Raw genomic sequence first — 13,139 nt, forward strand, 5'->3', positions numbered from 1 at the left:
AAGTCTAAAGATGAGCTGACACCATGTTAAAACATTTCGGTGTCCTCGCTACCTTATAGTGTCTACAAATATCTCAAGATCTCTATGTTTTAGACGACTCTAGCAAGTATAATTAATTTGTGGAAACAAAAGGGGCTTTTGATCTAATTTATGTGCGTACGTATTTTAACCACATGAAAATAATGTACAGTGTTCTTGACAATAAAAGAACCGAAAGAAACCACAATTCGTGTCTAATTTGACCGAGTCTTTTATTTTGGAAAAATGTGATTATTGGGTGGTGCAGCAATATCGTCATCTATAATAACCGCGAAATTAAAATCGAAACCCTCCTTTTCTTTGATTAGAGTTCAGGTTAGAATGTCGCAGCGTGAACTAACGTTAACTGGTTACACTCGATCAGATGATGTCGATTTTCAGTCAAACCAGGATGTAGAAATCGAAAATGAAGAAGAGGAAATAGAGCCTGAATTTCTGGACATGAATGAGGTGAATTGTGTCTCATCTGGGGGGAAAATGTTCAAAACCTCCATGCCAGCGTTAAAAGAAGGTAAGGCAAATATTAATAAACAGACGTACTTTCAAACAGCAAATCACTAAATATACTGTTTAACTCATTTAGTCCTATTTTTTTTTTCTTTCTAATCAAGCAGTTTTGGAAAAGGGAGTAATAATCCATAAATGTGTATTTCTCTTTTTTTTTTCTTTTAAATTGTTTAATGTACCAATACTTTGAAGTAGAATTTATTTATTTATTTTTTAGTTTTATAACGTGAATGAATCAGTTATTTATCCAAAACCAGGGGCGTTAGCATCTTGGTATGCACGTGCAAATAGGCCCGGGCTGATTGGGGGCCAGCCAAGGGGGACCATAATTAAAATGAGGGAAGGTATTCTTAATTCGTGGCCACAATATATATATATATATATATATATATATATATATATATATATTTCCCATGTAATTTGTGAGGCTCTGTAATTTTAGAAAACTTGAAATCGCATCATATGACCCCTTTAAGTTACGACTGTTATGACTTCACAAGCAGTTTTATTGATGCTTATCGCAACACTGATTGATCGATGAATGGACTTGAAGACTTGAAAACGGGGGGGGAGACACAAGTGTTGTGGGTGAGTAAACGGGTTAATATTGAAAGTAACAATGTTTAGTGATTGTAACGTTAAGAGTTTAAACTGTACACTTTTACAGGTAAAAGTAACTTAAATTTTACGCTGTTACTTGTAAAAGTATGCTGTTTCATCTCACTCCTGAAAGAGGGACTAAACTGTTGAAATTGTGCGCTATTATTTTCTTCTTTTGCAGTGTTATTAGTGGCTGGTAGCAGGACGTACAAGGTCACAGGCCAATTTCACCTTTGTGATCCATGGTGGAAGGTAACCTGCAGAGTTAACCGTGGCAGGCACAGGTTTTTTACCCTCCGCTCCAGCTATCCCTCCTATAGTCTCCGCACCAATCTGAGATCAGAGGGCCGGTCACTTGTATCTCTTTTTCTTAAAGAGTGTGAGGCAGACCCTCTGTTTGTTAACATGTTTATGGAGTGGTTGCCCAATGACACAGACGTGGAGCCTGTCAATGTGCTGGACGTCCTGAAGGATTTTGAAGTTTCAGCACCAGAGCATAAAGCTGTGGCTGAACAGCTCAAATCAAATGTCATTAACTCAGGTTGGACCACACATATCACCTACTTTCATAGCCCTAAAAACAATTTATTTCTTCCATTCAATAATTTCCCGAAGAACCACTCCAACCAATTACAACTAGGCAAAGCAAGAGCTGAATAAACAATGTTTAATGTCCAAAAACAGTGATTCTACAGACAAAAAAATATATATATTCAATTTTTTATTTTATGAAATTATTTAATTAATAATTACATTTAATAATACATTATTTGAAAATGTTATCAAAATAACATTATAAAATATATTTGATTATTTGATCATATTTTAATATTATAAGTATTAATTTGTAGTAAATTAATATCTATTACATTTATTTCAGATGGTTGAAAAGTGTATCTTTAGTTACATTGTCATATGAACATCCAGTCATTGATGATACTGATTTAAGTTTCGTACACTCTAGTTACACAAAACAACTCTTGGTTCATTTCATGCCTGACATGACTGTAAGTAATGAGTAATTAGTTACAGTAAGTGATTTTGAAAATGATTTTACTGTGCTTGTCCTTGTTAATTTTGTCCTAAAACACAGTTGCTTGGACACGTGTGAGAGTTGCCAGCATGTACCCTCAAATCATGAAATACTTCCCAGCATTGCTGCCAGGCCAGTTTATGGAGATAATAAGCAATGGAAAGATGAAAAACACACAGGACACCACTGAAGAAACTCCACAGCAGCAGAGTAACACAGACTTATTGGAGAATCTAGAGAAGTTAATTGAGAATAATGTTTGGAAGTTGGGCTTCAGCTATGTAAGCGTATAGCTGTAATTATTTTGTTATTGTACATTTCTTTGCATCTTTAACATCCTAGAGCTTTCAAGCTTCACTCACCTTGGCACAATCCTTCAGTCTGTTCAGTCTAGTCTGTCGGTCTATTCAAGGGCTTTCTTTCTCTAGTCTTTTGCTATTGCTGAAACATTTTTAATTTTATCCATTGTTTGATATCTTTTTGATTTGGCTGGTACTTCAGTGTTATCATATTTTCAACAGATCATGTTTAAAGAATTCCATATGATCAGATGTGAAGCAAAGATGAAGTCCTTTGAGCTTTGTAATTTGCTCAGAAGAATCCCAGAGGTGCAGCAAAATGCCTTGCAATTGTATGAGAAACTGAAACACTACTGCAGAGAAACTGGAAGCACATACATTGAACAGAAGATGCTGCTGTAGAAGATGCAACAGTGGAAAATTGCATTTGAAGGGGCCTTGTTCCTAAACGAGCAAGGGGTGCTGATAAAGGAGAACAACAAGGTGGCACTTCACAACCTCTTCAGCTATGAAATAGACATTGCTGAATGCTTGAGGGCCCTGGTTGAGGGAGACCGCTGGAAGATCCACTTGGATGTGAGGAAAGTTCTTCAAAGAGCTGCGATGGAGAGACTAACGGGGAAGGCTTGTGACGCAAGAACATCGACCTCAGAACAAAATGACATGGAGCAGGGGGTTGGGTGCAAGCAAAAAGATGAAGCTCAGCCAGGTTCCTCAAGCATGGACCACAATGGAGGAATGGCATCCCACTGCGTTTCTCCCCAGTCCCCAGTTTCTGAGACCATCATAAAAGGAGACGACTCATATTTTGACTCAAATGACTCCACCTACTCTGACATTGATCCCTCTACTACAGAGCTAGACCCTGATCAAGTGCGAGCAGCAGAAATTATGTGTGCCAACCCGGTGACTGTGATCAGTGGGAAGGGTGGTTGTGGGAAGACCACATTGGTCAGCCTGGTGTTTAAGGCAGCCGTGCAGAAACAGACCAGCAAGAGTGACAGTGATGAAGAGCCTCCTGTAGAGGTTCTCCTTACTGCTCCTACAGGAAGAGCTGCTTCACTTCTTACTAAGAGAACCGGTTTCACTGCTTATACCGTGCACCAGGTATTGCCAAATTATACAGTATCCAGTACAGACAAATAACATGGATACAATGGACTCCTGCATGATGTTCCTCCTTGTTAATTTGTCTTCTTTGTTCAGGTTTTATGGAGTTTCATGAATGCAAAAAAGGATCAAAGTGGAAATCCACAAGAATGGATGTTCTCGAAGGTGCGGGTGCTGGTGGTGGACGAGGGAAGCCTGGTGTCTGTTCAGATCCTTCACTCCATTCTCAGCATGCTTACCAAACACTCAAAACTCCAGAAGTTCATCATTTTAGGTAAAGGCAAATTGCATGTATGACAGATGATAGAAATAAACAGCTACTGAACTTTATTCATTTGTTTTATGTCTGCAGGAGATGTGCGGCAACTGCCCAGCATCGAGCCTGGAAGCACGCTGTGCGATCTGTTTGAAGGACTCCAGAAGGTCCGTTGGGCCATTGAGATGCGGACTAACCATCGTGCAGAATCTGAGCTCATGGTCAGAAATGCTGTACTGTGAGCAGATAGTTTGTACTCTGAAACGTTTAATGAGCTTTCCAGAAATTTGTGTATATAGCCTTTCCCAGCTTTGGTTCCTTAGTGGTTTGCAGACTGTTGTGTGTATATGTTTTTATGCAATATGAACAAATGTTAATGCTAATTCTTGTTTAATAACAATGACGATTATTATACAATTATTATACAGGCGGTTTTTGTTATTTCCACAAACTTTCAGCATCACAGAGATGGGTAAAAAAATGTCTTACCATCCACTGGAGTTTGATGCCATTATTAAAATGACAAATCCCTCCACAGTGCCGTCTGACAAAGGGTTCATTTTTGTCCAAATTAGTGAGAAAAATGATGGTAAGTGAGCCGTTTACAACACATTTTTGCATGACATGTTATAATTAGAATGGCATGAAATGTTTTGCACTCAGGTCATATATGCTACATACTGAAGAATTGTGTGTATGTAATTGTTTCCTGATAGATTTATACTTTGTGCCTCAGATGCAAATCTAGTTTCGCCAATTGGAAGAGCTAACGTTGCCAATGAAAGAATTACGAATGAAATTATTTGTTGATTACTGTTGGAAAATGTTAAAGTTGTCTCCGCTCTAATGAGCGAATCTGGAATTGAAATATTTATTTGATGTGCATTGTAAATATGTTTTTGTGCTTAGCTCTCGAGGAAGCCATTCAATTCTTACTCGAGAAAGCTCCTGGACTCAAAGATCATAGATCATCACAGATTGTGGCATTTATGAGGTAAGACCTCATTCAAAGATTTGTAAATACAGGTGCATCTTAATAAATTAGAATGTCGTGGAAAAGTTCATTTATTTCAGTAATTCAACTAAAATTGTGAAACTCGTGTATTAAATAAATTCAATGCACACAGACTGAAGTAGTTTAAGTCTTTGGTTCTTTTAATTGTGATGATTTTGGCTCACATTTAACAAAAACCCACCAATTCACTATCTCAACAAATTAGAATATGGTGACATGCCAATCAGCAAATCAACTCAAAACACCTGCAAAGGTTTCCTGAGCCTTCAAAATGGTCTCTCAGTTTGGTTCACTAGGCTACACAATCATGGGGAAGACTGCAGATCTGACAGTTGTCCAGAAGACAATCATTGACACTACTTTCCAGAAGGCCAACAATTCACTAAAAATGTTTTAGTTGAATTTAATGTTTAAACATGTTGAATACTTATGAAGTGTTCTAATTTGTTGAGATAGTGAATTGGTGGGTTTTTGTTAAATGTGAGCCAAAATCATCACAATTAAAAGAACCAAAGACTTAAACTACTTCAGTCTGTGTGCACTGAATTTATTTAATACACGAGTTTCACAATTTGAGTTGAATTACTGAAATAAATGAACTTTTCCACGACATTCTAATTTATTGAGATGCACCTGTATAGTGATATTGAGGTTAAGATATTGAGGAAATCTTAAATCACATTAGACAGAGAGAATTAATTATTACATTTAATTCATCTTTGTTGCTCAAAGGGAAACATAAAACTTGGAAACAACCATATGTAAACAGTATGTTGCTCACTGATGAGGATTTTTAACACTGATCATCACTGCTCCAATTTTAAACACCCAATTTGGCTCACTTTGTTATTGCCTACAACTAAAAAACTTGCATCACAACTAAATGTAATCAGGCCCCAAATGAGTGAGCTGTATGGTAACCTAGAATTATTGCTTTTGCTTACAGGAAGGACTGTCAGGAGATCAATGAGCTTTGCTGCAATCATTATTCGCGTCATTCTTCAATGTGAGTAAAAACCTAATACTTCCTTAAATCCTTTTATTACCTTCATTTGTTCTCTTTTTAACTGTATGTATTTGATTTCCTTTTAGGACTCCCGAAAAAAAAATTTGTTTTCAAATGGGGGATAAAGTTTGCTGCACAAAGAATGGCTACATCTCAGATAAAGATGATGAGAACATGCAAGAAGAGCCTGCACATGATGCTGCTGGAACTTCCCAAGATATTCCAAGTATCCAAAGAAAAAATGAACGTATGAAAGAGAACAGAGAAAGAATGTGCAACGGGGAAATTTTCTTCATTATAGGGGTGAAGTGTTTTGTGATAAATGTCTTGATTTGATGCTTTATTGTGGTTTTGCAATGCCAAAAAGCCTTTTAATCTGAAATATCTGATATTAAAGTAAACTGACATTTGCTAGGACTCGAACTTGTGAACATTTAGAGCAACTACTTGAATTTGGTTGGTGCATTCTTTATGATATTTTATAACCAATCACAGGATGTAACTGAGGTGGATATGGGAGCAAGACGCAAAACAAGGTACTTGGCTAGATGATAAAAATGGCCGTGTGGTGACTTCTAACTACAGTGAGCTACAGAGAGAGTGTAAACTGCGCCATGCTTGGGCAAGAACCATTCACACCTTTCAGGTATTGAGTTCACACACACTCTTTGACACACTTTGTTCATCAATGGCCCTTTTAAACCCTGTATTAACATCTGTCTTAGCCTCACGCCTAATCATTTGTTTTCTCTCATTTGTTTTCAGGGCTCAGAGGCAGAAACAATTGTGTATGTTCTTGGCAGCTGTGGTGAAAACTGGCAGCATGTATACACTGCAGTGACACGCGGTCAGAAGCGCGTGTATGTAGTGGGTAGAGAGCGTAACCTAAAAACAGCCATCGTGAAAAAGATCACCCCTCGCAACACACGATTGCGAGGCCGTGTCAAGGAGATAGTTGCTCAGCAAGGTCCTAAAGACTCTTTCGCTCAATCTGACTGCAGACAGAGTCATGTGGAGACCCCTGTGAATCATGGGCCTTCACAGTCCACACCAGTGGCCTCAAAGCGGCCTACTCAGTCAGACCCCTGCACTACACAGAGCAAACTTATGAAGGTAACAGAGTAAAACATCTGTAAATAATGAAAAGTACACTGATAATTGCTTTTAACATTCTGTGACCTGCTCTTGCTCTAGCAAACCACTTCAGAAGAGCCTCTGTTAGACAGCGCAAGCCCCAAATCTCACAGCGAGGAGCTTCCTTGAGAAGATTCGCATTCTCACAAGGAACATGTATGCAGTTAATTATGAATTATGATTTTCAATTACAAAGCAGACAGAAAGGGTAGTGGCATCAACCAAAATCTGAGACCACACTGATTCAAGATCTAGTTTAAACCTGGAAATACAAAGATTCAGGAATTTGAAAAGTTTTAAAACAAATATGCTGTAAATTGAACGGAAACTGTTTAAGATTCTGCACTATTTCTAATTCATGTCATTATATAACACGTTTTCTATTTAGTATTGTTAACTTTCTGAAATTAGGTAGCCTTAACAATGTGTTTGTATAATTGGTTGTTATTGACATTAGCAGTGCCAAATATTAATCATGCCATCAATATGCTTTCTGTATTTTTTTTTCTAAAGTTTGAATTATGCCTTATTTCCTTTTTATTATTCATCAAGAAAATATTACAATATCATGTACTTGTTCTCACTTCTGCATCCTCATCTATTCTACTTTTTGACTGTAGACACTAATTGTTTTTGATGGCCTGTTTTGTTTTATTATTACTTTAAGCCTGAAGCGTGTAATGGCATGTGCACGTCTAACGTTTTAACGCAATTATCAATCCATAATGATTAGGAGTAGTTAAAATAATTTCTGCTGATTTCTGTATTAATCAAATCTAAAATACATATTTTATCTACACACTGGTCTTTCACGTAATCTTTGATGATAGTTCTGTTGACGCAGCACGCAAACTGCGTGACTTATATTTTGGTGTGATGTGATTGGCTGTTGTTGACAGTGTTTACAGTCATGGGTCAAGAAATGAACCTCGAACTGCCGAAACCTTCTAACGTTAACTTAACTGACTAGTCAGCACGAGTCGACATGGCGCTGCAGAGTCCCACCGCTGGATTTAAAACCATAACTGGTTACATTTTACTAGAACGTCACGCTGTACAGTCAAACCAAGAAGACGTTTCAGAAAGTGAAGACGAAGAGGAGGGAATACAGCCCGAGTTTCTGGACATGAAAGATGGACTGTGTCTCATCTGGGGGAAACATGTTTAAATCTTCCGTGTCAGCGTCAAAAGAAGGTAGAACAACACATTTACTAACAAACGTTTGTTACTCTGGTTTTGTTTTCGTTTTGTGTTTACAAGGTGAGCAGATTAAACCGTTTTTGCAGCAGTATCACCAACCTAACAAGTAAACATAGTTGTGTATAGAAAATACATAAAACATGTTTACAGTTTACTTTGCTAGACATAACCATGTTTACATTTTTCAGGGTTATTTTACATTGTCATAAGAAACAAAGTATCAACTTTTGCACTTTCGGTGGTAATTTGGGAGAAAAAGTATTCATAAGTTATAATAGCATAACAAATTTTATACTTTTTGTATTTTATATGATATTTTCGCGTGGACTGTTATCTTGTATGACATTTTGTTTTTCACTTTCAAGCATGTTTGCTTAAGTTGTAATTTATTCTCTAAAATTGTTATTATATTTTCCTAAATTGTAAAATAATTTTATTTAAAAGCTATAAAGTTTTATATTTTGAATTACCTGTGAACGCCAAAATGAGTATGGCACATCACTGACCTGCAAGTAGTGATATATTTATTTTTCATTTACATTGTTACAAGTAGCAAAGTAAACCTATTTTGCAAACATAATCATATTTGCAGGTTACATAGCAAAAGAAGCCAGTTATCATATTTAATTTACAGATTGTTGTTAGTAAAAACAACCATGTTTAGTACAATTCACACTGTTATGTCTAATCAGTTTACACCGTTTCAATTAAAATCAACTTATCATTGTGTCTCACAGAAGTGAAGCTTATATGAATCACACACACACACATATATAGTCTTTGTTTAGGGACCTAAATGCTTCATGCATGTCTTATCGTCTTCTTTTGCAGTGCCATTCATGGCTGGTAATAAGATGTACCGGGTTGAGGGCCGTTTTCCCCTCCAGGGTCCCTGGTGGGAAGTAACCTGTACAATTTGCCAAGGCCAGCACAAAAATTTTGTCAAAGGCTTTCCCTCCTACAGGCTCCGCTCTGATCTAGGATCAGAGGGCCGGTCACTTGTGTCTCTTTTTCTTACAGCATGTAAGGCACAACCTGACTTTGTTAACATGTTTATAGAGTGGTTGCCCAATGACAGACATGTGGAGCCTGCCAATGTGCTGGACGTCCTGCAGGATTTTGAAGATTCATCTCCTGAGAATAAAGCTGTGGCTGAACAGCTCAAGTCAAAAGTCAATCACTCAGGTTGGAAAATGTATACCATGTTTGCTTATATAATTTGCATAACACATAAAACAAAGCTGTCTTTGAAGTGATTTTTGGTAGAATATTACATTTTGCAATATGCAATTCGAAAAATATGTTTTATCATAAAACAAAGGCACCGAAGACCCTGGGCACAGCCAGCTCTGAAGTAACTTCCTAGACCTTAATATCTGATACCTAACCTAAACCTTAAATATAAACTTCTGCATGCATATTTAAGTATGAAAAGGTGAAACTGAAGTCATAACCACATCCTTGTTCTTTAAACAGTTTCTTGGACACACGTGAGAGTTGCCAGCTTGTACCCTGAAATCATGAAATACTTACCAACATTGCTGCCAGGCCAGTTTATGGACATAATAAACAAAGGAAGGATAGAACACGTGCCGGAAACTTCCAAAAAAGATGATCCTACTACACAAGAACAGAACAATACAAATGTATTGGCCAAACTTGAGGAGCTCATTAAGACTGATGTTTGGAAGTTGGGCTTCAATTATGTAAGATTGCTTCTTGGGACCCTGGTTGTTTGGTTTTAAATCGTAAGCTCACATTATTTCCTTCACTATTTGGTATTGTTTAATATGAATATATTTCAAACTTTTTCAACAGATCATGTTTAAAGAATTACACCTGATCCGGTGTGAAGCACAAATGGAGGCCTTCAAGCATTGTCATTTATTTTGGAGTATCCCGGTGGTGCAACGTAACGCTTTACTGTTGTATACAGAACTGAAGAGACACTGCAGAGCAACTGGCAGCACATACGCTGACCGCGAGAAGCTGGAGAAGAAGATATCGTGTGAGACGGGACATCAGGGTGCCTGGGAAGCTTTAGGTTTTCTTGTGGAGCAGGGGGTTCTGATAAGAGAGGGCGACAGGGTGGCACTTCGGAACCTCTTTGGCTACGAGAAAGGCATTGCTGAATTCTTAAGGGCCCTGGTTGAGGGAGACCCCTGGAAGATCCACTTGGATGTGAGAGAGGTTCTTCGCGAAGCTCACCTGGATAGATTAAGGGCGAAGGCCCGTGAAAAACACAGTATGACTCGTTTGAGGATATCTAAGGCTGATGCAAAAACATCAGTCTCAGAAGCACAAAATGACATTGTTCAGGAGGTTGGGTTTGAGCAGATAGATCCTGCTTTTGCCCAGCCTGGTACTTTAAGCATGGTCCACAATGGAGGAATGCCAACATGTAATTCTCCTCAGTCCTATGAATTTACAAAGCTCACTATTAAAGAGGAAAGTATAATTTCAGACTCAGACTCCTCAAATGACTCCACCTACTTTGATATTGATCCCTCTACTATAGAGTTAGACCCTGATCAATTGCGAGCAGCAGAAATTATGTGCGCCAACCCGGTGACTGTTATCAGTGGGAAAGGGGGTTGTGGGAAAACCACAGTGGTCAGCCTGGTGTTTAAGGCGGCCATGGAGCAACAGACAAGTGACAGGGAAGAGGTATTGAAGGCCTGTGAGGACTTTCAGAATGACTCTCAGGGCTCCAGTAATGGGCTTCTGTCAGATGTTCACGAGGAGAAAAAAGAAAGTGAAGGGAGTGACAGTGATGAAAAGCCTGTTGAAGTTCTCCTCACTGCTCCTACAGGGAGAGCTGCTTCACTTCTTACCAAGAGAACAGGTTTCACTGCTTATACTATGCACCAGGTATAGTCCGCCTAACCTAACATAACCATGGCCAGACTTACCAGTGGGCTGCAGCCCGTGGGCCCCGCCTTTGCCCGTTTACGTTTGTTTGATTTGTTCGTTATATGCCAGTCAGAATTCAGAAATGATTAGCCGCATTTCCACTGCGCACGCAAGATCTAAACGGGCCAGCCGGGGCTACAGCTTACAACTACGACCTTCGAGGCCACAATCAAACAGCATAAACTGGTATTTATGATTATTTCACAAAGAAGAAGGACACATGTATGGAATCGCGTCTGCACCGATTGGTTTGTTATCACATGGCTACTTTAACCCTTATCCGTCCCTCGGGTCATTTTGACCCAAAACTCATTTTTAAAGATTTTTTAAAAATCAAGCGTTGATCTTTATGGTATGAGACTTTGTTACATTTGTCACACCTGAACCGGGAATACATGAATTTTTTTTTGAGTGAATTCGAGAAATTTAAGTGGGTTCTAAAAAAAAAAAGGATCAAAAGTGTCCCTCGCGGGCCATTTTGACCCGCCACTGGAAAAGCATGGAATTTATGAAAAAACTGCAGATTTTTATTTAATTTTGTCACACTTGAGCATGGAGCGCACAAAAAAAATTGAGTTGATTCGAGGATTCTATGTGGGTGTAATAAAAAAAAGTATTACACCCACAAGTATTACATTCATTTTGACCCGTCCATAGGAATGAATGGAACGTCCGAAAAAAACAGCATTTTTTCATTTATTTTATTTTTTTGACTATACAAAATCTGACACAATCCAGAAAAGATGCATACCCAAACAAAGGGCAGAGACTGCAGAATGTCCTCAATGCACAAAAAACTCACATATCCACACACACAGGCACACACACAAACGCACACATGGCACACACACTCCCATTGAAACACATTATAGCTTGTATGATGTTTCTGCTGGGAAACGACTGTCATTTTGAAAACATTTGTTTGACTTAATATGCTAATTTTCATAAAAATATCCAGAATGTAATGTGAATAAAAATAAAAATCACCAAAAAATAATTTAAAAAACCTGCATAAAAAAATTGAAAAATGGACCAATATAAGCTTTCTGGACCAAAAATAAAATTAGTGTCATTTTTGGCTTTCGGGTCATTTTGACCCGCGAGGGACACTTTTGTTATAGGTTCGGGAGGGACGGATGAGTTAAACAGCTACATTAAGCCTTTAGCCCCAAAGAGCGCACATTTAGAAAGATAATGATAAATTCTCAAATGTTCATACCTCTTTTCTTTACAGAGGATGATTCTATATTACTATAATGTTCCACTAAATTATGCGATCATCTGATGAGTTTTGAGCACTCTCTCTTATCTTACTGCCATTACACATAGTGGGGAAGAAATGTCATCAAAATGATTTTAAATAAAAAAAAATAGCAATTTAATATGTTTTTATAACAAAGCTATGCCTATGATATAGGACTTAGCCTATCACACAAACAAGAGTCCTGTTTTTTTTCGAATATCTGAACGATCGCAAATGTACAATAAACAACAACTTACAGAGTAACTTTCAGACACAAAATTCCGTTTTGTTCCGTCAGAAAGAAAATAGAACAGACAGCAGAACCGCTGCATCTCCGAACAACAGTGTTTTTGTTCCTCAGCGTTACATGGACCAGCAAATTATTCAATCAGGCTACAAGTACAGTCGTTTGCAAAGTTAAATGAATCAGCTTTTTAAAGGAATCGGTTGATTCAACTCTCTCATTAAGACAGTCACTTGCTGCCACCTACTGTCGGTTGTGGTTTCATATTTAAAAAAGTATCATTTCATTTTTGCAATCATTTAATATTTCTACATTAAAATGTTATATTTAAACTTAACATTTATGCACAATCCATCTATGAATTTAGTTGATAGTGATTTCATTTGATTGTTTATAGCCAGCATGTATTTTTATTCAATTGAAGTTATTTATTCAATAAGAACCTGACATAAGAGAACACGATATGACACGATATGATATGACAATAACTTTTATAATACTAATAAGCCAACATCTCTGGCTTTTTTTTTTTTTTTTTGC

The 13,139-nt window shown here is 37.7% G+C and overlaps 1 protein-coding gene and 1 pseudogene across 1 annotated transcript; both read left to right on the forward strand.

Moving 5' to 3' along the window:
* Nucleotides 1-360: 360 nt before the first annotated feature.
* On the forward strand, nucleotides 361-7,447 carry LOC107694232 (DNA helicase B-like). The gene is given in 14 exon segments (XM_016493871.1): nucleotides 361-550; nucleotides 1,328-1,687; nucleotides 2,240-2,460; nucleotides 2,701-3,585; nucleotides 3,685-3,862; nucleotides 3,941-4,082; nucleotides 4,303-4,433; nucleotides 4,754-4,838; nucleotides 5,806-5,865; nucleotides 5,952-6,168; nucleotides 6,361-6,407; nucleotides 6,409-6,511; nucleotides 6,631-6,978; nucleotides 7,060-7,447. Coding segments are annotated over 14 exon segments (3,036 nt in total). The 3' UTR covers nucleotides 7,129-7,447.
* A 473-nt stretch (nucleotides 7,448-7,920) lies between these two features.
* LOC107694285 (DNA helicase B-like) overlaps nucleotides 7,921-13,139 on the forward strand; it is a 10,946-nt pseudogene continuing 5,727 nt past the window's right edge.

The sequence above is a fragment of the Sinocyclocheilus anshuiensis genome, unplaced genomic scaffold (assembly GCF_001515605.1).
Source record: "Sinocyclocheilus anshuiensis isolate Anshui unplaced genomic scaffold, SAMN03320099.WGS_v1.1 scaffold1316, whole genome shotgun sequence".
Classification (NCBI taxonomy): Eukaryota; Metazoa; Chordata; class Actinopteri; order Cypriniformes; family Cyprinidae; genus Sinocyclocheilus; species Sinocyclocheilus anshuiensis.